Source organism: Manis pentadactyla, chromosome 1 (genome assembly GCF_030020395.1).
Source record: "Manis pentadactyla isolate mManPen7 chromosome 1, mManPen7.hap1, whole genome shotgun sequence".
NCBI lineage: Eukaryota > Metazoa > Chordata > Mammalia > Pholidota > Manidae > Manis > Manis pentadactyla.
In genome coordinates, this window is record NC_080019.1 from 16,568,394 (window position 1) to 16,594,596 (window position 26,203).

The 26,203-nt window shown below is 38.4% G+C and overlaps 1 protein-coding gene across 5 annotated transcripts in view; it reads right to left on the bottom strand.

Annotated features, from left to right (window-relative positions):
* Positions 1-7,211: 7,211 nt before the first annotated feature.
* Positions 7,212-26,203, bottom strand: part of KLHL2 (kelch like family member 2) — a 104,250-nt gene continuing 85,258 nt past the window's right edge. For all 5 annotated transcript variants that reach the window (XM_036889175.2, XM_057491198.1, XM_036889180.2 and 2 more), the window contains 9 exons: positions 25,057-25,173; positions 23,785-23,934; positions 18,776-18,893; positions 14,736-14,933; positions 14,106-14,207; positions 12,684-12,812; positions 11,909-12,049; positions 9,387-9,530; positions 7,212-8,326 (listed from right to left, as the gene is read on the bottom strand). In XM_036889175.2, coding sequence (XP_036745070.1) covers positions 8,298-8,326; positions 9,387-9,530; positions 11,909-12,049; positions 12,684-12,812; positions 14,106-14,207; positions 14,736-14,933; positions 18,776-18,893; positions 23,785-23,934; positions 25,057-25,173 — 1,128 coding nt within the window. In that variant the 3' untranslated portion in view covers positions 7,212-8,297. The remainder of the gene's footprint in view (positions 8,327-9,386; positions 9,531-11,908; positions 12,050-12,683; positions 12,813-14,105; positions 14,208-14,735; positions 14,934-18,775; positions 18,894-23,784; positions 23,935-25,056; positions 25,174-26,203) is intronic.

A 26,203-nucleotide genomic window follows, 5' to 3' on the forward strand; every position in this document is an offset into this window, starting at 1 on the left:
ATGGTTCATGGGAAGAGGTCAAAATACCAACATTCACAGGCATTTGAAAGTTAATTCTGGCCCTCATGGATGACTTTGAGGGGTTCAACAAACATTCCAGCTGAGAAAGTGACTACAGATGGGGTAGAAATAGCAAGAGAACTAGAATTAGAAGTGGGGCCTGAAGATGTGGCTAAATTGCTGCAATGTCATGATCAAACTTGAATGAATGAGGAGCTTTGTTTTAGGGATGAGTACAAGAAGTGATTTCTTGAGATGGAATCTACTACTCATGAAGACTGTTGAAATGACAACAAAATTTAGAATATAAATATATTTGATAAAACATAAATATAGTTGATAAAACAGCAACAGAGGACAGACCTGAATTTTGAATGCTTTGTGGGTAAAATGCTTTCAAATAGCATCACATGCTAGAGAAATCATTCAGGAAAGGAAGAGCCCATCAATGTAGCAAACATCACTGCTGTCCATTTTAAGAAATGGCTACAACAGCACCCCCTTCAGCAGCCAGCACCCTATCAGTCAGCATCAGCTTGGAGACAGGACCCTCCAACAGCAAAAATGTTAAGAATTGCTAGAAGTTTAGATGATATTTCAGCAATATTTTCAGTTAAGGTATGTGCATTGGCTTTTTAGATGTAATGCTGTTGCACACTTAATGGACTACAGTATAGTGTAAATACAACTTTTTTGTTAAACAAATTTTTATTTTGAAGAATTTCATATGTTGGGGTTCCTTCCACTGCTAATAGCCTTTACTCCTCCAAACCTTAAGTCACGATCTTCATGACAGTCCTTTTAAAATCACTTTGAGGGATTAAACAAGATGGCAGGGGAGATGTGATGCAGAAACCTCCTCTCAAAACCACATATAACAAGAAAATACAGCAAATACAAATAATCCTGAAAGAGCGACCTAAAAGACTACAACAGACTGCCTACATCTGGGGAAAAGAGAAGACCTTACAGAAAGGGTAAAGTAGCAAAGCCGTGATCCAGCAGCACCCAAGCCCTCCCCCAACCCCAGTTCACAGATGGAAGAGAAACAGAGCAGGGAGGGAGTGGACTCCAAGGGCTGCCAAATACCAACCCCTAGAGGTCTGCTCCAGGAGGATGAAGCCACATTACATGGTGCTCTAGAGATTAGAGGGGTTGGAAAGCAAACAGGCGGACTACTCGGAGAGACTGAGATTCCAGCCACTTGTGGGGAAAGGTACCCACAACTGGCCCCTCTGGGATGAAAGAAAGGTGGGCACTTGAAAGACTGCCCAACAGCGAGAGGGCCATTAAAGGGGAGGACTACACAGAGCTTGCTGCTCACTAGAAAGGACAAGTAGACATAATCGTCCCAGCACACTCAGCCCAACAGGTTGGTAACTTTCAGGAGCTTCAGGCGCTCCATTCCCCTGGTTGGCAATGCAGTGCTGAGGCCCGCCACTGCGATACGCAGACTGCCGTTCCTCCCTCCCAGTTGGCAAATGTACTGCCCCAACCATCATGCCAGGCCACCGGAGGGAGACCCCATCTACAGCAGCTACAGCAGCGTAGCATAGAGGCCCCTCCCTGCACAGTCTGCCCACTGGCCCTGGCAGTGGAGGAAAAAGCAGGAAAGAGCTTTTTCCTCCTGGCAGGCACTGGCACCACTTGTCTGCAACCCCCTCTATCGCTCCAGGGGCTGGGCAGCTCCAGAGAGCACACCTTCTGGGCAATACAGGGTGTCACCGACATAAAGGTATTATTCCATGGTAATCATTAGAAATATGAAACAGCAAAAGTACTTTGTACAAACCAAAATCCTACGAACACCAGAAAGAGGGATGAGTGAAACTGAGATTACCAATCTTCTTAAAGATTTCAAAATAAAAATCATAATCATGCTCACAAAGCTACAGAAAAATATTTAAGACCTCAGGGAGGACTTCAAGAAAGAGACAGAAACTTTGAAAAACACAGTATCTGAAATGAAACATACAGTGGAGGGATTTTAAAGTAGATTAGATGAGGTAAAGGAGATGGCAAATGAAATAGAAATTAGAGAAAGGAATAAAAGAAGCTGAGGCACAGAGAGAAAAAAGATCACTAGGAATGTAACAATATTAAGAGAACTGTGTAACCAATCCAAACAGAACAATACTTGCATTATAGGGGTACCAGAAGAAGTGAGAAAAAAAGGAATAGAAAGGGTGTTTGAGGAAATAATTGCTGAACACATCCTCAATCTGGGGAAGGAAATAGTCTCTCAGGCCATGGAAGTGCACAGATCTCCCAACACAAGGGACTCTATGAAGACAACATCAAGACACATAATAATTAAAATTGCAAAAAACAAGGACAAGGACAGAGTATTAAAAGCAGTCAGAGAGAGAAAAAAAGATCACATAAAGGAAGACCCATCAGGCCATCATCAGACCTCTCAGCAGAAACCTTACAGGCCAGAAGGGAGTGTCATGATATATTTAATGCAATGAAACAGAAGGGCCTCAAACCAAGAACACTCTACCTGGCAAGATTATCATTTAAATTTGAAGCAGGGATTAGATAATTACCAGATATGCAAAAGTTGAGGGAATTTACCTCCCACAAACTATCTGTACAGTGTTATTTTGGAGGGACTGCTATAGATTGAAGTCCTCCTAAGATTAAACAGCTGTCACTAGAGAAAATAAAAGCACAGTAAAGGAAGTATTTACAATTAATTACTAAGCAAATGAAAAATTATATCAACTCAACTACCCCAAAAGTTAGTCAAAGGATACACAAAGAGTACAGAATATGACACCTAATATATAATGAGTGGAGGAGGAAGGAAAAGAGGGAGAAAAATAAAAAGAACCTTAAGATTATTTTTGAAATAATGCAATAAGAGAGTTAAGTTAGACTGTTGGATAGTAAAGAGGCTGCCCTTGAACCTTTGGTAACCATGTATCTAAAGTCTGCAATGGCAATAAGTACATATCTATTGATAAACACCCTAAATGTAAATGGACTGAGTGCACCAATCAAAAGACACAGAGTTACTGAATGGATAAAACAGCAAGATCTATCTATATGCTGCCTACAGTGGACTCACTTCAAACCCAAAGACATACACAAACTAAAATGAAGGGATGGAAAAAGATATTTCATGCAACTAATAGGGAGAAAAAAGCAGGATTTGCAGTACTTGTATCAGACAAAATAGATTTCAAAACAAAGAAAGTCACAAGAGACAAAGAAGGACATTACATAATGATAAAGGGGTCAGCCCAACAAGAGGATATACCCTTTATAAATATCTATGCACCCAACAAAGAAGCTCCCAAATATGTGAAACAAATACTACAGAATTAAAGGGGGAAATAGAATGCAATGTACTCATTTTAGGAGACTTCAACACACCACTCACTCCAAAGAACTGATCAACCAGACAGAAAAAAAGTAAGGAGACAGGTACTGAATATCACATAGAACAGATGGACCTAACAGACATCTACAGAACACTCCACCCAAAAGCAGCAGGATATACATTCTTCTGAAGGGCACATGGAACATTTTCAATAATAGATCACATACTAGGCCACAAAAAGAGCCTCAGTAAATTCAAAAGCATTGAAATTGTACCAACCAGCATCTCAGACCACAAAGGTAATGAACGTAGAAATTAATTATGCAAAGAAAGCAAAAAATCCCACAAACACGTGGAGGTTTAACAACATGCTCCTAAATAATCAGGATCAATGACCAAATAAAAACAAAGATCAAGCAATATATGGAGACAACTGGAAGCAACTCCACACCCCAAAATCTGTGGGATGCAGCAAAGGAAGTTCTAAGAGGGAAATATATTACAATATAGGCTTACCTCAAGAAAGAACAATCCCAAATAAACAGTCTAAGCTCACAATTAATCAAACTAGAAAAAGAAGAACAAATGATGCCCAAAGTCAGTAGGAGGGACATAATAAAGATGAGAGCAGAAATAAATGAAACAATAGAATAAATGAAACCAGGTGCTGGTTCTTTGAGAAAATAAACAAAATAGATAAACCCCAGCCAGACTTATCAAGAAAAAAAGAGAGTCTACACACAAAACAGAATCAGAAGTGTGAAAAGAAAAATCACTATTGACACCACTGAAATACAAAGAATTATTAGAAAATACTATGAAAAACTATATGTTAACAAATTGGGTAACCTAGAAGAAATATACAACTTTCTAGAAAAATTCAACCTTCCAAGACTGACCCAGGGAGAAACAGAAAATCTGAACGGACCAATTACCAGCAATGAACTTAAATGGGCAATCAAAAAACTATCTAAGAATAAAAACGCTTGTCCAGATGGCTTCACTGCTGAATTTTATCAAACTGAATTTAGAGAAGACCTAATACCTATCCTTCTTAAAGTTTTCTAAAAAGGAGAAGAGGAAGAAATACTTCCAAACTCATTCTATAAGGCCAGCATCACTCTAATACCCAAACCAGGCAAAGACACCACAAAAAAAGAAAACCACAGAACAATAGATGCAAAAATACTCAACAAAATATTAGCAAACTGAATTAAAAAATACATCAAGAGGATCATGATCAAGTAGGATTCATCCCAGAGATGCAAGGATGGTACAACATTCAAAAGTCCATTGACTACATCAACAAAAAGGGCAAACACAATAGGATCATTTCAACAGATGCTGAAAAAGCATTTGAAAAAATTCAACAACCATTCATGATAAAAACTCTCAACAAAATGGGTATAGAAAGCAAGTACTTCAACATAATAAAGGCCATTTATGTCAAACCCATAGCCAACATCATACTTAACAGCGAGAAGCTGAAAGCTTTTCCTCTAAGATCAGGAACAAGACAAGGATGCCCATTCTCCCTGCTTTTATTCAAGATAGTACTGGAGGTCCTAGCCATGGCAATCAGACAACACAAAAAAATAAAAGGCATCTAGATTGATAAGGAAGAAGAAGCTAAACTGTCACTGTTTGCAGGTGACATGATATTGTACATAGCCTAAAGAATCCACCACAAAGCTACTAGAACTAATAACTAAATTCAGCAAAGTTGGAGGATACAAAATTAATATACAGAAATCTGTTGCATTCCTATATATGAATGATGAACTAGCAGAAAGAGAAATCAGGAAAACAATTCCATTCACAATTGCATCAAAAATTATAAAATACCTAGGAATAAACCTAGCCAAGGAGGTGAAAGACCTATACCCTGACTCATGAGAGAAATTAAAGACACCAATAAATGGAAATACATTATGTGCTCATGGATAGGAAGAATTAATATTATCAAAATGGCCATCCTGACTAAAGCATTCTACAGATTCAATGTAATCCCTACCAAAATACTGACAGCATTCTTCAATGAACTAGAACAAATAGTTCTAAAATTCATATGGAACCACAAAATACTCTGAATAGTGAAATCAATTCTGAGAAGAAAGAATAATGCTGGAGGTATTATGCTCCCCAACTTCAAGCTCTACTGCAAAGCCACAGTAATCTAAACAACTGGGTACTGGCACAAGAAGAGATCCATAGATCAATGGAACATTAGAGAGAGCCCAGATGTAAACCCAAACATATACGGCCAATTAATATACAAGAAAGGAGCCAATTAACATACAATGGGGAAATGACAGCCTCTTTAAAAACTGGTGTTGGCAAAACTGGACAGCTACATGTAGGAGAATGAGACTGGATTATTGTCTAACTCTATACACAAAGGTAAAACTTGAAACAAATCAAAGATGTGCTTGTAAGTCATGAAACCATTAAACTCACAGAAGAAAACATAGGCAAAAATTTCTTGAATATAATGAGCAATTTTTCCCTGAACACTTCTCCTCGGGCAAGGGAAACAAAGGCAAAAATGAACAAATGGGACTATATCAAACTAAAAAGCTTCGAAGGACACCATCAGTAGAACGGAAAGGCATCCTACAGTATGGGAGAATATATTCATAAACAACATATCTGACAAGGGGTTAACATCCAAAATTTATATATAGAACTCACATGCCTCAACCTGGTGGTTAGACCTGGTGCTATTTCCTTGGTAGGATTTCTAAAACAGGATTTCTCTGCCTTAACTGTTGACCTCTCTTTTTTGTACAGTAATAGAGTAAGCTGGTAACACTTTCATATGCAAAAAAACAAAAACAGAAAAACTCAAGATGTTTCAAAGACTCGTGTGGGAGAGGAGGATGTATCCACAGCTTTGCTATTATAGTTAGGAATACAGCCACTGACAAATCTTGGCAAACTTCTCTATAGTACAGCTATTAAAGCTGAAAAGAAAAAACAAAGACAAAGGTATTTGATGTACTAAGTATATAGTAAGACTTTGTTACCCTAACAGATATTTTCAAGAAAACCTTAAAATTGTTTTTAGCTATTTGATACATTCATGAAGCATTTCACGGCCCATTTAGCTGTTTGCAAGTGATCAGGAGATAATGGCATTTTCCCTGGTGCCAGTCGGAAAACAGTCAACAGTGCTTCCATTTCAGCCGCGTTCTAACATGTTTTTGCTGGCAGCGGATGTTTTTGCTTGAAGCCACAGTAATTCAATGTGAGCTGAGGCTTTTTCTTTTTCTGATTAAATTATTCGTATTTCCACTTACAATAGAAAGCTTAGCCAAGTATCAAATAAGGTTTTGTATTTAAATTAGAACACTCTATATTAACCAAACAGGAATGTTACCATAGGTGTAATTCTTTCCTCTTTATTATCACTTGTTCTAGCTTACCTTTATTCACGCTAACTCTTTAAATTCCTCTCCTGAGAACAGCCCACGTGCCCCCTCCCAGCAGGGTCCTGCCCCTCTGCTCTCCTTCACACTCCTCCACCCCCATTTCCTCAATTCATTTGGTATTGGAACTACAATTTATTCCTCTATTGCTTTAAGTAGGTATTTTTTCTTTGATTTTCTTTTTGGTCCAGTGCTATTTCTTTTTTCGCTGTCTTGTGCCCTGCCCTTATTAGGCACAGAAGAATATAAAGACTAAATTCCAGCAACACCTGGAAGACTTCCTGGATGGCTCAGGCACTTCCTCGGAGAGCAATTTCTAGTGAGTTCAGTTACTGATAATACATTTGTCTTGTAAGTTACTTTGACAAACTGATTTGTGAAATTAGAAAAAAACAGAAGAGTTGAACAGGCAACCTTCTTAATATCAAATTAAATAGATAAAAATCAAGGATAAGTGAAATAAATAGTATACAAACTTTTATTCAAAGATAATTCAAGAAAGACATGTTTTGGTCATTTTTAAAGTGAGACTAATTGAAGATCTCAGAAAAATTGTATCTGATCAACATACATGGCTACTCACAGAAAGTTCTCTTCTGTTAATAGCTAAATGTATACACACAGAAAAAATTCTTAAGACCATGCAAATTCAGTTGAATTCCATACATTCATGATATTCATCAAAAACCTGCAGTAATGTTCATGCCAAAGTGTTACTTTAAGAAATTAAAAATACACTTCAAAACATGACTAAGATTAAACTGAAGAAAATAATAAATAAGCATAATTTATATTTTATTTTAAAAAGTTTGGCATCACACATATTCAAGTGTGTTACACCATGTTCATTCCTTGGAAGTGGCATTTTAAAGTGTTAAGCATTGTTAAATATCAAAAAATACAACTCTGTTTTACAATGTAGTACTGGCATAATTCAAAGTACTGTGCCAATTATAAATAGTATAATCAAATTTCAAACATCTTTCAAACATAGTTAAAGGAAAGCATATAGACACACATTTATATGCACACAATTTATTATACTCATGTAATCAAATATTTTATAAAAGCAAAGTTTTATCCCTCAACTAGTTTGCATACTTACATGGATTTTAATAGCTATTCAAAGATTTTCAGTTTCTGTGTATACAGATTTCAGGAGAAGGAATAAAGTTCATTTTAAATTTTACAAGAACACGTTACTTTATCCACCTTCACAAAACAATCCATAGCCATCCAAGGTGGATAAGAACTAGTCTTCATGAGAGCAACTGATGTCTAAGACAGCAGGGCAGGGCCAGTGCTGTGGGCAGGTGTCTTAGTAAAATTCAGTCAGCTGCTACTCACTGCAGAAAAAGCCTATACGGAGCTTCTACCAGAAATAATCTTCAGCATCGAGGCCTGTAAAGGCAGACGGGTGTGTCTTCTGCTGAGACTTAAAGTGCAGCCACAAGTGGAGCAGTGCTAGATTTCCAGTCACTTCAGAAATACCTATTTAAGTCTTTTTCCATGTATAAATATGCTGAAAATGTCCTTCATGCTCATAATGGTTTATCAATAACTGTGACTCCTGAGCAAAGAAATGAAGAAATAAAACACGGACTGAACAAATCATGTCTCAAAATCTCTTAAACTTTAGTACTTCTATTTTAACCTAAATGACAGTGAAATCTGTTTAATTATGGATCAAAAAACAACATCAGACTATTTATCATCAGAACTGGTCTTCTGCTCTCTGTAGTTACAATTAAGGGAAAATGATTTTACTCAGGAAATACCAAAATCCACCTAATACCCAAAGGGACACAAAGAAACTTTTGGGGGTTATGAATATTATCATTATCTTGATTGTGGTGATGGTTTCATGGGTATATATGTATGTTAAAATTAGTAGAATTGCACTTTTTAAAATGTATGCTGTTTATTTTATGTCAGTTATATGAAGCTGCTATTTGGGATACACTTTACCTAGTTCTTATAATAAATGTTGTTTTAGATGATACATAAACAACAGTGATGGTTAATTAGTAAAACTTCTTTTTCTCTCCAATACTGAATCAATATTTGAAAGTTACTGAAACATTCTAATATTTAAAGAAACATAAATATCATAAGCATAATCAATGTGCAACATATAGTTTAAGAGACTTCATTATATTTAAAAATATTTTCTCTTGCTAAGAGAATGGGTCAAAAATCGTGTAATTCAGCCAGGACTCAGCTAAGTAAAAGAAATTACCCCACAGCCTCACTATAATACTATCACATGGGGTCCTGCCAGGGGAGGTATAGGGCCATATTTCTTAGATATCTGAGTAATTAAAAGCCTTGGCATTTAATAAGTTCCACTCCCTGTAAACAGAGGTTAATCATATTGAATTTTATTGTGTGGGTCTGCACTAGAAAGGTTGGGATTTTGAATACAGATGACTGTAGAACAAAAGAACACTACTAATGTAGTGTTTTATCAAGAATATATACATCCAATATCAATTATTTTAAGAGTAAGAAAGAAAATACTTTGAGAAATGACTGTCATTTTAAAACAGAACATTCTTAATATAAAAATTATAATGATGTAATCTTCTGTATTCTTATAGAAGACTATAAGAAAATTAGACAATTATTACCTGCATAACTTCGCCCTGTGCTCATACAAGATGACACAACGGTCCATTTATCAGTCGTTGGGTTATAATATTCTACTGAAGCCAAGTTACAGGAACCATCATCCCCTCCAACTACATATAACAGGCCATTAACTGCACAAACTCCTTTAAAAAATTATGCAGAGAGAAAACAGTTATTTTTAAAAAAATGGATGAGAAAGAATGATTCAGAGACTGTTTCCTTGAATGGCAGCAAAGAAGAAAAGATGGTGAACATGGAAAAAATTCCTTTTATATTTGAAAGTCTAAAACCACTTCTGAGCTCCTATTCATGTCCCATTATACTTCAGAGCTCCTATTTATACAGAAGTGGCTTTATATACGTATTATTTCATTTAATCTTCACAATAACCTTACCTTACAAGGTCAGAAACTATTTTAATCCCCATTAAAAAAAAAGAAAAAGTAAGAGTCAAAGTAGTTTAATAGCTCCCCCAATAGCTTATCAGGGAACTTCAAGGAAAAAATATGTATTAGTAGAAGGTAAAAATGATTCTGAATTTTAATTATTATAATGAATGGTCAACTATTTTTATCTCCTTTAAAAGTAGAGAACAATATTATTTCATTATTAGAATAACTCACTTTTTTGCAAATTCAAAACATCTAGAAAAGTATGTTTAAAAAAAGTGATCACCTCTAGTCCTATGCTGGTTAGAGTGACCATAAAATTCCGGCCTCACTTTTGCTGACTCTTTCTTTTGCTAATAAACAGAGTCTCTTCTCTCCAACTTCAAAAGGGCTTACAACACAAACGCTACTTTATTACTCCCACCAAAAAACAAATCTTAGACATTTCCCTAAGTTAATAATATAGATCTACATAAATTTTAATGGGTGCATAGTACCCTATGTATGATAATACCAAAATTTATTTGTCTTTTCTAATGGTTATAATTTTGTTTAGTCTATGAATGATGCTGCAATAAACAAGGAAGCCTCTTGCATACTTTTTTGCATACTACTTGTACAACTTTTTTCTTAATGTAAATTTTTACAAGAAAAATTGCTGAGTTAAAAAATAAACACCTTTTAAAACCTCTGTATTTCAATGTATTTTTTAAGAGCATACTTAATAGCTTTAAACAAGGTTCCAAGCTACTATGACCTGGTGCTAGTATGGTCAAAACATCCAGAATGAAGCTGTCCACACATTGGTCTTGGTAGTTTTGTAGATAGTTTTGCTAGCATAAATAACAGATGCTTGCAGATTTTTAACCTAATAGAGCTGTGCACAGTAGCATCAGCATCCTCTGTGCCAATGGGCCCAGCCACCTCTATTCCACCTCAGCTGGGTCACTACTCCGGTCTGACAGGAAGCAAACTTTAAAGTAGTCCAAATACTTGAAAAGCTAGTAGGACAATGACAGCTCTACACATGCAAATTATCTTATTCTTCGTTGCTGGAAGAAATGGGCTAATTTTGATTTGAAAACAATAAAACACAGATAGAGGAAAAAATATTATTTCAACCTGTAGGAAAATAATAATGGAAGTTCAAAATGCAGGTAAGTTTCCTAATCCAGGAAGGCATGTGCACACATTACTGTGGCTTTTCCAACTTACTACGCACTGGGTCAAGCCCTGACTCCACCTGCGGCCTCACCATGGCTCTGGACTCTACAGCTGAGGGCTTTAGTGCCTCACCAACTGACTGGAGGAGCGGCAGGGTCAGGTAGAATCAATTATAAATCCACTCAGTCCCACATCCTGAGTCTCCCTTGGTTATCACATTAAAGAGAAATTGAGCACTTTGCAGGGGCTGAAGGTGCATCTTGCAGCACCATCCAGTGTGTAGAGTAAGTTTGAGAATCATCAGGAACTTATTTTGGACTTTGGGAAATGGCATGAAGATAATGGCATTTTAAAGAAGACTGGCATCTCCTGAAAGGACTGTCTGGCTGTCCTGAAGCTGTTTTCCATTGCCATTTCCCTTCCTTAGGTCTTCTTTTCAAGTTAGTTTTCTAATCTTGAAGCCTTCAGCTTTCTTGAAATTATTTGTTTTAGCTTTTATTTTCTAGAAATCCTGAACTGTATTAAATTAGGGTTAGCTTCTTCAGGCTTCCCCTCCAGATTCAGATAAGCAACTAGCTTTTTAACCTGGTATATATCTTTACTTCAGCTAGACTGAATTCCCTGAGAACTGGGCTCTCCAGTATGTGATACATGGCAGGTCAAAAATATCTGGTTAAGAATGAATGAATTCAAGCATCAAATAAAGAGGGCTGGTCTTCTAATTTAGTCTCCGTATTCATCGCTGGAAGTAGCCACTAGTAGAAATTATAAGTCAATGAAGTGTCAGCCTGCTATGTTCTAGACACTATGCTTGGCATTCACCATGTAGGATTACTACATTAGTTTCTGTCTTTAAAGAACTAGTCTATGAGGGAAACCAAATCCATAAAAGAACAATGGAAATACAGTGATAATAGTAAAACTGAATATAAATCATTATAAATTTGATAATCAAACTAGAGCAATACCTGCATTTCTTCTGCACATGTTCATATCTGCAACCTGTCTCCATGAATTCGTGTTGGGATCATATACTTCAACACTTTTTCGCACTAAAGGACCATCATGACCCCCTACAGCATACAGTAAGTTGTTTAACACACCAACACCTATAACACAGAAACAACCAAACAACCAAACTATAAGAGGGATAAGACATTTATGAAGTACTAAGACTTTTTCAAATGACTAAGACTTTTGATATTATTATTTATAATAAAAGTAAGTCAATGTTAAACATACAACCTAAGAACTGGAAATGAATAGAATTGACAAATGAGAATCTCAGTAAGAGCTATTCTAAAAAACATGTCAAATAGAATAAAAAGAGCATGTAGGTGAAACACAGGGAGGGGCTGTGTGATCCTTTAACATAATCGTTTTGAAAACAAGTTTCATGATAAAAGCAAACTACTATTAAAGCAGAAATTTGTAAGAAGCAAAGAGACTTGATTATTAAGCAAGTTCCCCAATAAGCACTAAAAACAAAAAAACATAAAGGAATACCAAGCAATATAATGAAAAGGGACAAACGCTTTAAGATAGCGCCTACAAGTTTTATAAACTGAAATTTTATGGGCAGCTACCTACTACCAGCTGCATAATTTAAGAGATAGTTAAATGTCATTAAAATCAGTATATAAAATATTTTCTGGTAATACAGACAAGCAATGAATCATTTCACTTGTTTGACTCTCTTCCATCATTTCCATGGTCCAAGTGCTAAGCTAGGCGCTCATTCACCTGCTCCACTCCGCCTCGTGCTCATTTCTGCTGTGTAGGTCCACTCATTTGCTGCAGAGCTGTAGCACTCCACGGTGCTCAGACACTGCCGTGAGGCCCCATCGTAACCCCCTACCGCATAGAGCAGACCTGCACATGGGGCCACAAAGAAAGCCAAGTCCATAAACAGCTGTTGATTATCAAGTCAGGAAATGATACATCAGCTTCCACGGGAGGGAAGTTTCCCTTCAAAGTGTTAGTGGGTTTTAAGACTATTAAGGTCTCCACTAATGGTGATAAATGGAGTTTCCAAATTACATTATGAAGATCTGCGGGGTATATACTATGACATTAACTTAACATTTTCATCAATAAATGAGGCTGATAGAGAAAGTACACTCATTACATTTTTGGACAACACTGGTAAGTGAACAACATCTTGGAAAAGAAGAATTAAGTTATCAAAGTTATCTTAGTAAATTGGAAAAAAAAAGGTTAAACTAAGAGTTAGGGCCAGCATACAATGAAATATTATTTGGCAATAAAAAGAAATGAGGTACTAGTACTTGGTAGGAATGGATTAGCCTTAAAGTCATTACATTAAATCAAAGAGGCCAGTCACAAAGAACCACATCATGTAGGCATTAATATGAAGTGCCTGGAAACTGGGAATTTACGTAGAAATGTAAAGTAGAGGAGTAGTTACTGAGGGCTGGGAGGATGGGGGGTGACAGCTAAGGCAGTACAATTGCTTTCTGGGATAATAAAAATGTTCTGAAATTAATTGTGGTGAGGCATACATACTTAAATAGGTGGGTGAACTGTATGGTATATGAATTATCTCAAACTATTAAAGAAAAATTCGTGCATAAAATTATACCCACAGTTGGCAAGAGGTGGGAACCCACAAACCTAGCCAAGCCCCCACTGCCCCCACCCCCAGAAAAAAAACAAACCCACAAAACTATAGCTTATCTTAAACTCTGTTGGGGAATGAAGTAGGATATAAATAATGTGACTACCCATCCCTTAAACATTAAATACCCCTTCTCCAGATACAAAATTTTATATATATTTCATCTGATTTGTTCTCCAAACCATTATTAAGTTAACAGTTTTATATACATTACACAAACACTCCCAGATAAAGAAGAAAGTGGGGGAAGGGAGAGGGGGGAAGGGAGAGGGAGGAAGGGTGGAAGACGGGGAAGGAGGGAGGGATTGGGGGGTGCTTGGGATGGAAAGGGGGAGCGGGAGGGAGGAGGGGGCTTCTGTAGGTCAGCTGTACAAACAAGCGGATTTTGGGGAGGATGCTCAAGAGCTTCACAACCGCTGCTTTCCCTTTCCGAGAGGTCCCAAAGCGATCCCGGTTAGGAAGTGCTGGCTGTCGCTTGGGACCAATATGGGCCTGCAGCCACGGGCACCAGGGAGCCCCGTGCCCACCTCCAACCACGCCAACGCCCACGCTGCTCCTACGCGTGTTCATCGGGGCCACGTGGAACCACTCATTGGCCTTGATGTTGTAGGCCTCTACCGACGACAAACCTGCAATGAAGCATCACCATCTTCATCTTGTCTGGGCAGACCTAAGACAATGTTCTTTTACACCTCCTATTAGGGAACAACTCAGGAAGGCTGCACCAGGCTGAAGTTAAGGGTATAAACTGTGCAGTGCAAATTGGGCTAAAACTAAGTGGAAACGGTGCAGTGCAAACCGGGCTAAAACTAAGTGGAAACAATGCAGTGCAAACCGGACTAAAACTAAGGGAAGGTGGTACGGTGCCAACAGGACTAAAACTAAGGAAAAATAGTCGGTGCAAACAGGATTAAAACTAAGGGGAAACAATGCAGCGCAGAGGCGAGATGCAGGATTTGCAGGGCTTGCCCCCTTGGGGGCTCCCATCCTTGAGGGCTCCCATCCCAGCCTTCACACCTGGGTCCACACCTGGTGGGTGACTGACACTGAGGTACACCCCCCACACTCCTCAGCACTGCCATTCCTGTGGGGCTCTAGCTGCCCCCCCCAGGCTGCTAGGACTCCCTGCTCCAGCGTTGCCCTGGGGAAGGGTTCACCTGTGCTCCCGTCGAAGCCCCCCACCGCGTACAGCAGCCCGTTGAGCACGGCAGCCCCCAGGGTGCTCCTCCGGTCGCGCATGTTGGCCACACTGGTCCACTGGTCCTTCACGGGGTCATAGGAGTCCACGGTGCGCACTCGCAGGGAGCCGTTGAAGCCGCCCACGGCAAACACGAGCCCGGCCATGTAGACCATCCCTGCCAAGGGCGAGCAGGTGAGGGCGCTGTTCCTCAGCCAGCCCGCATACCACCCCCCTACCCGTCCTCCTTGCTAAGATCCCCGAAAATGCACAGTAGACTATGGAGTGATTTTGACGGGCCTTTTTTCAAATACTTATTTATAGACTTAGGTAATGAGCCAGTATTTTCCAACTGCTTGAACCTGTATGTCTCCCAGGGTTTTTGATTTGGGGCCTCCTGCTCTATATACTAAATTTGAATAACATGCTCCCCTTTTATCAGTGAGTTAAATCAGGTGCCAGTAAATTACAGCCTGCAGGCTAATTATTTTTGCAGAATCTGCATGAACTACGAATGGATTTACATTTTTAAATGGCTGGAAAACAATGAAAAGAAAATGAATATTTAGTGACACATTAAAAATGATTAAATTCAAATTTGTCCACAAAGTTATATTGAACACAGCCGCACCCATCATTTATTTACATAGTGACTATGGCTGCGTTACACTAGAATGGCACTTGAGTAGTTGTGACAGAGTCCACATAATCCACAAAGCCCCAAATACTCTCCAGTCCCCTATGTTTGCTAGCCCTTGCACTATCAATACCAAGGGACCCCTGGACAGGAAAACCAGATGCCTTTTCATTTCACTGTGTTCCTGCTGCTGCCCTCATCTGGGGAAGCCCCTCTCACCATCTGCTTCCCTTAAGTTCCACATCATCTGTGAGGCCTTCTGGAACCACTTTAGCTTGAAGGAATGGCCTGTACTGTAGCTCCTGAACCCCTCTAGCACAGTATCTATAAGTGCATTTGAGGTTAATAAATCTGATACAGTCTGCACTATCAGTGCTCTAAACTACTCCAGATTTTATTTTTCTTAAGTCCTGTAATGTTAAGAGCAGGCGCTGTGCCTCACTGTCCTCGGAATCCCAGTAGGAATAGCAATTAATGTTTCTGGGGAGGTGTGCACCACTACCCACTATGCTCTTAGCCCTGGTGCTTTATCCCCACCCCCAAAATACATACATGGAGGTGCAGGCCTTCATACAGCATCAAGATACTTTACAATTCAATGAAGCTGCCTGTTGGCAGCTATGTTTCAGGGGAGGGAGCCCCTGGTTCAATCAGAAATGTACACTCAAGCTGCTTTCTGGAAAATCTAGTGTTTGATAAGAGCTGTGGGCATGGACATTTTAAGGAGGCAGAGAAATATCAAGTGACTCATTTGTATTTCCTGAGTGCCCCCAGCAGCGGATGTGACACCTCTCCTGGGAGGGCTGGGGGCCTGTGAGCAGGGACAGCAGGCAGCATCCTTCAGCAAGGAAATGTCCTGTTTACAGAACCATAAATAACAACACTGAGGAATGCTAACTGTGGGAATGTGGGTTCATTTTCTTTTCTCTACAAACAAAACAAAACAAAATAAAAATCTATTATCTTAAAGATGGCAGAGTATGCTTACCAACTGTTAGGGAATTTCAGGTGACAGGGAAAAATAAAATATGTGAATGCATCTATGAGGTGAGGTTTCCCCCAAAATCTCTGGAGAGGCAGGGAGACCTGAAGGAACTGGTAACCCTCCTCATTTGTGGGGAACCCAAGCACCCAGAAGTCTCAGTAGTTTGGCAAGGATTACTTTTAAAGAGGGCAGGGGTTGAGGTATAATGAAGGTTAGTTCACTCCTGAACTGGACCCAGTCCAGTGACATACAGTGCAATGAAAAGGAAATTGTACAAGAAACCACATATGAATTAAGAAATCAGTTATAAGTATCATGGAAGATTCTACTGCCGATAGTAACAATAAACTACCTAAGAATAAACTTGTTGAGAAACATAGAACCTTATAAATATGTTAAAAGCTACTGAAGGATGTCGTGAGTCCTATCACTAGTCCCATCATGTCTTAAAACAGAGTATAAAGCACAGTAATTAAAATTGCTGTTCTGATGCATAAATAGGCAACACAAATCAATGAACAAAATTTAGAATAAAACCAAGTACATGTAGAAATTTACTGTATGATAAAGGCATTTCAAATGAGTGGAGGTAGGTAGGTTAGTCAATAAAAGGTGTTGGGACAACTGGCTAGCCATTAAAAACAAAATCCACGTCTTACTTTTTGTATCAAAATAAGGTACAGATGTTTTTGATATGAATATTAAAAATAAAATTGTAAAAGTACTAGAAAAACTCATGTTTTTAGAACATAATTTTGTTATAGGGAGAAACCTGGCAGACACCACCCTAAATGACCAAGGTTAATGACACCAGAAACATTTACAGTAACAGCAACCTAATCATGAGAAAACACTAAACTCAAACTGAGGGACATTCTTCAAAATGATCACGGGCATGAAAGACAAGGAGACTATGGAACGAGTTGCAGATCAGAAGATACTAAACATGACAACTAAATGCAACGTGAGGCCCTGAAAGGAACAAGGACATTACTGGAGGACCTGCTCCAGCTGAAAGCATTCTGCAATTACATCAGATGTCAGGATTAGGAGACGAGGGTTCCAGAGCATTTTGGACTATCTTTGCAACTCTTCTGTGAATGCAAAATTATTTCAACGTAACAGGTTTTTTAAAAATGTGCTGCATACACATGCATACACACACAATTCTGGAGTAAGGCTTTTCTAGACAAGAAACAAGCTCAAGTCCAAAGACAAATTCTGATGTACAGAACTTCATAAAAAGGTAACATTTTATATGGCACAAGTCAAGTCAAAATATTTTTTAAATAATACAAATATTCTCACCACATATCATACATACACACAAAGGCTACTTTCCTTTACATCTGTCAAATCACTAAAACAATAAAAAATGGAAAATACCATGAACTGACAATTCAGAAAGATGCTTAACTTTCCTTATAATAAAAAAAGTAGAAAGATGAGACAGCACTTTTAACTTACCAGATTGACAAAACACCAAACATTTAAAATGAAAAGATGTTTTTGGAAATGTAGGGAAACTGGCACCTTCATAAGCTATTGTCAAGAAGTAGTAACAGAAGCATCCTCTTAGGAGACCCTTTGAATTAGTGATCCTTGTTTCAGAGTTTTATCCCAGTGAGTATATTAGCATATGAACATAATGATGTGTGTATAAGGAATTCATTTAACATTGTTTATAATGTAAGATTAAAAACAATTTTAATGTTCAAGAAAAAGCTAGTACAAGTTGTACTACATCCAGATCGCCTCCCCGCGGATACCAGGCAGTTCTTACAGAATGTGGTGACTCCGCTAGCATCCAGGATCTCCAGGACGCGCTGTCAGTACCATGGTGACAAGGAAGCCCCACACTCAGAACTCATTTTGCTATGGGACGGACCTATGACCTATGGATCCAAGTTCGAGTCACAGGAAGACTTCTTAGAGTTTGCAAATGCCTTTTCTGATTGCAGTTCTGGCTAAATGAGGTCTATTTCAACGAAATATTTGTAAAATGCATGCCTGGAAGAAGGCAGCTGTGGCTTATGGCTCCATCAGGAATCTCTCAGAACTCTCTCAGGGTCCTGACCTGAAGAACTCCTTCCTTGGCATTTTAGCAAAGGTAACTAGGACACTGTCCTAGCACATGGCTAGCTGATCCACCTCACATTAGAGAACCAGAAAGATGTATAAAGATGAAGACAGACTGGCTAGCCCCATCAATACCTTGTGAGTTGTATGCTACTCCTGAATCACTGTTTAACCACACAGCTTTTTAAATCATTTTTATACTATTTTCTATTTACTCTACTTCAGTATTCTAATACTCTTCTACTTAATAAAGTAAGACTTGAGAGAGAAGTTCCCAGTGGCCCAGCAGGAGGGAAAGGACCACATGCACCAGGCTTACCTGCCCTACACCTCCTGGAAGGTAGCTCGGCGACCTGGTGCCACCGCTCTTCTTTGAAGTCGTAGCACTCCACACTTCGGATAGCCTTTGGTGCTTGGCCCCCCACCACCACCATCACCTGGAAGAGCAGAAATATAAGCACTTGAACAAACTACTGCATATTCACACTGAAATGTCTCACAAAGACACTAATGTGGGGTGCGTTAGGATGAGGGTAGCAGGGTGCGCTGGGGGGAAACAACCACCTAATCAACATTTAATAAACAAAGGGGCACATGTTAGAACTACATTTCTATTCTCTAGCACATTTAGTCAAAATAAGGATTTCAGAAACTAAAATAAGTTTCTGATCCTTCAAGCAAAAGCAGTGTTTAAGCCAAAAAACAGCAGGCAGTCAGCACTGGCAAGGCTGCAATATGCTGCTACGAACTAGATCCTCCTGGCTTTGTGATGACCAGTGGTTACATCTCCACAATCCAGGAGAGGAGACAGAAGTGAAATTTATGTTAGTGGGAAGGTAAGGTGAAAAGAACAGTAAACTATTAAAAGAAAGATGGAAGAAGAAAAAAAAGCCTATTGAAAAATGAGTCACTGCATTGGCGTTCACAAGAGAGCAGACTGCTCAGTCTCCAGTAGAGGCCTCCCTTGATACCCACAAGTAAAACAACTGAATGGGCAGATAAGGAGACACCAGCAATAATGAATGAGTGCACAATAGCCAGTGTGCAGAGCAAATGAGGCCTAAAAATTTGTTCAATTCAACTGAGTCCAACAGCTACTTGGCGAGTGCCTATCATCTGTACTTGTCCAGAGCTGCCTGGGTGTTAGGCATAAGAAGACACGGTCTCTACCCCAAGAGCTTGTAGACTTCCCTGAGGAGACAAGACTCATGAAGTAATTCAAGAACAATATTCACTTATATATGACCAAAAAGCTGTATTATTAACATAGACATTAACTGCTGCTGCTGATCAGAAAATGGAATGTGCCCTAATTTAGTGAAAGCTTCCTGAAGGGGGTGGACCCTGGAGAGAGGGAATTAAGCAAACGGGTTGCCTTCACTGAGTACAGATGGGCATTCTTCAGTAACAATCAAAACGCAACTGTCAAATCAGAAGAACATAAAAGTTAATGTCACATTAAACTATAAAGAATGGCTAGGAGCTTGAGGGAAAGATGCTGTGATAACAGGAGAAACTGATGTTCAAAAACAAAAGTCAAAATATGATGGAATGACGTATACATACAGCAAGGGGAGGTTTGCAACCCTGACTGAACAATGACCTACCTGTATTTAGAATTTGAGATAGATGAGCATATTAAAACATGACCCTTGAATCAGTAAGTCTCAAGTTTCCTGAAAGGACCTATTTTAGCAATTTATTAACTGGAGAGTAGAAGGAATTTTAAAGGTCTTAAAAATAAGACTGAACATATACCAATTAATGTGATTTTTTTTTTCAGATCTGCTATTTTTCTGGTGTTGAATGCAAACAAATAAAAGGAAGAATGAACAGAGAAAATCTGCAATACCCTCCCCATCTATCACCAAAAAGAAAACAAAGGGATGGGGGCAAGGTTGTGAAGTTATGGAGGTAGAATAGACCACAAGCTTGGGTCTGAGTCTGGGGGTTCATATACGATCTATCTTTAAACATGCTAACCCATGTCTGGCAGTTGGACAACAGCTGCAAGAGGCTTGGTTCACATCGCTGATAAAGATTTTTTTAAGAAGTCTCTGAAGGGAACACTTTACAAAAACTCTGGTTTATTAGATTTCATGATTCTTAAGCTTCGAATTTCATGATCCCCATGCAGCAGCTCACTTCTGTACACCCAAGAGAGGGTGGAGGGAAACCATGGTACTGAGTCCACAGAATGGCAGAAATATCTATCCTTTACTCACCCAGGAGAGGTAAAATGGAGTGAGATGTGGTACTCCAGAACTTAGAGGTAACAGGGACAAGGGAGGCTGTGTAATGGGAAGACAAGACAGCAGGGATAATGCAGGGGTCAAGAAACTGCTGGAGCCACTGAGCTGCCACGGAAGATGTGCCCCCAGCTCTGACACCCAGTTATCTGCAGAAGACTCCTGGAACTAATTCTTCTAATGTAAAGGAAAAGAAAACTGGGAAGGCCTTTACAGAGAAGTTAAATGGGACATATTTAAGGAAGGAAATGGATGGGGTTAAATTCAAGTGACCGTCCTGAAATGTAGGTGAATTAACCTTTTTTGTTTGATTTTCTTCATCTGTTAAACATTAGTTAAAAATTGCTTCCCCCAAAATCGTTTTGTAATTTTCCAATTGGAAATCTCAACAGATATTCTGGGTAAAATACAGAAAAACATATACACAGAAATAACAGGATAGCCTTTGTAAAAATACAAATTCCAAAGAAAAAAAATAGTAAGCAAAACATACATGACTTTTCATTATGTTGTTGAAATGCAAGAGTGCCTTACACAATCCCAGTACTATTTATTGAAGACAAAAAAATAATGTTTGAGATATAAAAGGAATAATTTATGAGATATAAAAAGAAAAATTAATATAAGTCCATAGAATCAGAGCCTAATATAAAAAGTACTAAGCCACTGTCATGGTTCAAATATTATCAAAACGTTACAATATACTTTCCTCAGCACCACCACATTTTGTCTGCTTTGACTTACTGTTACGATAAAACACATCCTTTACTATGAAGTAAACAAGGATGAGAAATTAATCTCTGCTTCGTTCTTACCTACCTACTTAGAATTAAATTTGACTATAACCACTCTGAAATGAAATCCAGTGTTGTTGCAAGAGCATCCAATACAAGCACCTTTTCAAAAACATGTGCAGGTAAACAAACCTTGAGAAGGGATTACGAAAACGCCAAGTCAAAGCACCAGAGTAGCTCACTGCTGTCTGCTGTGTCTGCCGCCCCCCACCTCCAGCCCAGAGACAGCAGGATAACAGAGAGCCCTTAGGGATCAGCATACCCACAGTTAAGATAACGACCAAGAAATCCCAATGTTTAATACACTTGGAAGTGCCACTGCAAAACCATATAGCCAGGGAAGCCCAGAAACAATGTTCACTGAGTAGGTGACCACAATCTACAAGAGAAAGTGAGATGCTCAGTAGGATGTTACAAAAAACTCCTTAGAAGGTGTTCAAAGGTGATGTTTATTCCAAATTAGAAGAAAATCTGTTTTCACTGTAAAGGTCTCTGAAGCATAGCTAAGAGAGCAAAGCTAAAAATGTCAGAGACAGGAACATACAGTCAAGAAGAGGTCTTTTGTAATGTAAAATGAAATAATCAGAAAGTTCTAAAGATAAACTGTTTAGAAGGAAGTTGCAAAGATTAACATTAAAGAAATGGTAATTTAAATGGGCTAAGACCAGGAACACTTCTTACCAATTTTTTTGGTAAGAACAAAAACTGACACCAAATAATATGGACAAATATGAAGTGATGAAGACTTATAAAGATGGCTACTTATAAGAGCAGGTAAGGGTATTTGGAAAACGTAAACATTTATAAAATCAGCAGACCCAGATTGCATGCATACTAAGGTGTTATGGGAACTAGCTAATGTACTTACTGAGCCACTTACAATTATTTTTGAAAAATCTTGGAGAACTGAGGAGAGATCAGAAAATTTAAAAAAGGCAAATACCAATTTTCAAGACAGAGCAGGAAGTGAAGGCCTTATAAATATCTTTTAAGTGATAATAAGTCTCAATAAAAATTTAGAATATTTTGAGAAAAACATTTGAACTTCTAGGAGTCAACAAAATGATGAGTAACACGCAGAGGGAGGTTAAAAAAAAATCATGCAAATCTGACTCTATTGGATTCTAAATCTCATCATATGGAATAAGCCAAATTACTTATTTTTTGCTTAGATAATAAACATAGTCTATTGCCAGAAATTTTCTACAAACGAACTGTATCAGTGAGTGGGTATTTCCAGGGAGGTGCCACAAGGGAGTGTGCTGAGGTCCGTTCTAAATTATTTACCAGTGATCTAGTAAAAGGAGTAACGGCACATTGGCAAAATATGCAGCTGGTTCTAAATTGAGAACTGTTGTTAACTGACACTGGTCAAAACAGAAAAACAATACCAATACAGATGTGGAGCAATGAAAACGTGCACTCCAAAAATAAAACTTGAAAGAACACTAAAGGCATTAAAGCGAAAGACCATAAAAGACAGAATTTAATGGAAAGGATAGAGTAATAACTCAAGATAATATATGAAAACAATGGATAACTGAGTAATTCTTATTTCTTAATCCATTCGTTGCCCAAACATGTAAGAGCTAAAAATAAATGCAGAAATAAAAGCATGGATCATTGTGAGTAGACCACACATAAAATGGCGCTTAAAGTGTTGGTCTTCTAGTGTTGTAAAGATGAAAACAGCAGAAGGGATTGCAAACAGACAGAAATGAGGGGTCTAATGTAAGGGAAATTAAATCAGTCAACATGGATGGCTTCAACTTAACAGGAAGAGGTAGAATATGAACTTTCACATAGGAAAATAGAAACTGGAGGTCAGGGAGACCTATGGGCAATCTACATGGAAATGGCTAAACACGATGGGTGGGTGAGCCATCAGATAAATAGTGTTCAACGGAGATTAGGAAGGAAATGATTTATCATCCTTAGTCCTAATATGCAATTCTGTGAAATGACTTGGTTTTCAGTTATAGAAACGCATAGCTGTACAGGGAAATCTTTCTACCTGGTCTGATTTTCCTTTTTTACTGTAACTAGACCTAATAAAACTCAAAAGGGACAAAACCAGTTGCCTTCTGTTCCAGAAGAGTGACATCCCGTGGCTTACAAGGGTTAAGTGAGCCAAACAACCCCACACTGCAGACAAAGTCCAGGAAGTTGAATAATATGCAGAGCAATCAATTCCTAGGCACATAGAAACTCAAATGAGTAGAGTGGGCAGCCTCTCTATGGGCCTTTCAGATGGGGTGACAGCAAGCACGGGCTATAGGTCCTACTTTGGGAAGGCTCATGGGTGTCCTCAGACGGGTCCGGGAACTCTTCATCAACATACGTTGCTCCGTTGGCAGCAAATGGTACTTCATGGCTTCAATGAGGTAATCTTTGCAAGCACTGCTGTTCTTGACCAAAGCCTCCTCCTCAACCCTCTGTAACGAGAAGTAAGATTAAGACCCACCCCATGATGGGACAGCTATTTCATGATGAAAGCAACAACAGAACAGAAGTAAAAGAAAAGAAAAGGCAGTAACTGTCCTCTCCAGTTCAGTCTAAAGTCACAGAAAGTTTATAAATACCAATGAGAGAAAAAAATGAAGCTGAACAATGCTCAAGTATCTGGTCTGCATAGAAAAATACTTAGGCAATAAAGAGAAGAGCTGCAAAGAAAATTTTGGATTCAGTGCCAGCTACAGGATACTCTTTAGGTAATCACTTATTTCTTACTTTTAAACATTAATAGTAAAAAAAAACAAGAAAAAAAATTTAGATCATGAGTCTTTCAGGTGGGGTAGGCAATCCTAATACAGACACTTTCTCAAACACAAGAAGTCAATTAAAATATCCAGAAAAAGGATTCATAATTCTTTGTAACACTGAGCCTATACCACAAATAAGTCTTGTCCTTGCTGTCTCTGACCTCAAATGCAGGACAGGTTTTTTCTGTTCATTTTCTTCACTGCAGAGCACCAATGATTATACACATCACAGCAGATAATGAAATCTTTGAGAAATCCTAAAATGCTCAGATCTAATCTCTTAATAAATGTTTCCTTAGATGGTTTAATTATAAAAATACTGAATTGTCCTAGTAAGATGCTAACAATAAAAGAGTAAATTTAAAATTGTTCAAATCTGTGGACTATTACTGACCCATCTATTCTCTTTATTTCAAATAAGCTGGTTTTTCTCAGCTTGGGAATTAAGATAGAAACAAATGCACAGCATTGTGAAATTACAAAGCAGAATTAAACAGTACAAATGCAAATTTCATTTCTGCAGGGAAATCAGAAGAGGTTATTGAAATGAAAGTAAACAAGATGTGGAGCAGCGATGTGGAGCACAGGTGCACTATTCACAGGCACCTGAAGACCAGACACAGCCTCGTTAGACCCTGACACATGCTTACTCAAATCAAAAATAGGGGGAAGCAAATTTATGAGAACTGGGAATGGCCTCAGAGGGAGCAGTTGGTTGTGAAACGCAGCCGGTGAATTCACTGTCCTCTGTCCTGCACCCCAGGGGCCTGGACTGCGTTCTGCACATGCTTTTACCTGAACTAAATACTCCCGGGGAAGCAAAGGTAACCGTACATGTTCCATCAGCCGAGCCATAAATTCTTGCCTTACATCCTTGTCATGGTTCACCCAAGCTATTACTGCTTCAAACACCTTGCAGAAAATACAGAGAAAAGAAACATAAATAATGAGTTATGTACCAAGGCACGTGAATAAAATATGGTAAGATTACATCTTACACACAACTCTTGCTAAAATAACCAAGTTCAATACATGGCTCAAATTTTTTCAAAATCCTGACTTGGGAGGTACTTAAAAAACCGTTCACTCCATTTCTTTCATTCCTCTTTTCATTGGTATTCAGTAAGTACTTTATTTTTTTCCAGCTTTATTGATATATAAATGACAGATAACACTGTGTAAGTGTACAACATGCTGATTTGATACATTTTCATTGAAAATGATTACTGCCTTAGCTTTAGCTGCCACATCTAATCACGTCACATGATTACCATTTCTTTTTTGTGGTGAGAACATTTAAAATCTACTCTTAACAGCTTTCAAGTTTATAATATAGTATTGTTAACTATAACCACCACGCTGTGCATTAGATTCCAGAACTTATTCACCTTATAACTGGGAATTTGTACCCCATTTCCCCACCCCCCAGTAACCATGACTCTACTCCGTTTCTATGAGTTCAGCTTCTTTAAATTCCACATATAAATGGTAACATACAATATTTGTGTTTCTCTGTCTAACTTATTTCACCCTGTCCTCAAGGTTCATCCATGTTGTCACAAAAGGCAGGACTTCCTACTTTCTCACGGTTGAGTGATATTACACTATATCTGTGTACCACATATTTACCCATTCATCCATTGATGGACAGTACATTGTTTCCAAATCTTGGCTATTGTGAATAATGCCGCAGTGAACACAGGGGTGTGGTTATCTCTTCAAGATTTTCATTTTCCTTGGCTATATACCCAGAAGTGGACCATATGGCAGTCCTACTTTTAAGTAAGTACTAAAAACTACTTTTAGTACTTCTATGTATTTAGTAAGCATTTTTCATTTAGTATTTTCTAAACATTTCACTAAGTACATTATCTAATCTTCTTGAACTTGAGTGGTAGCTGTGATAATCTGATGATATATGATCTAATTCACCATTGGTAGT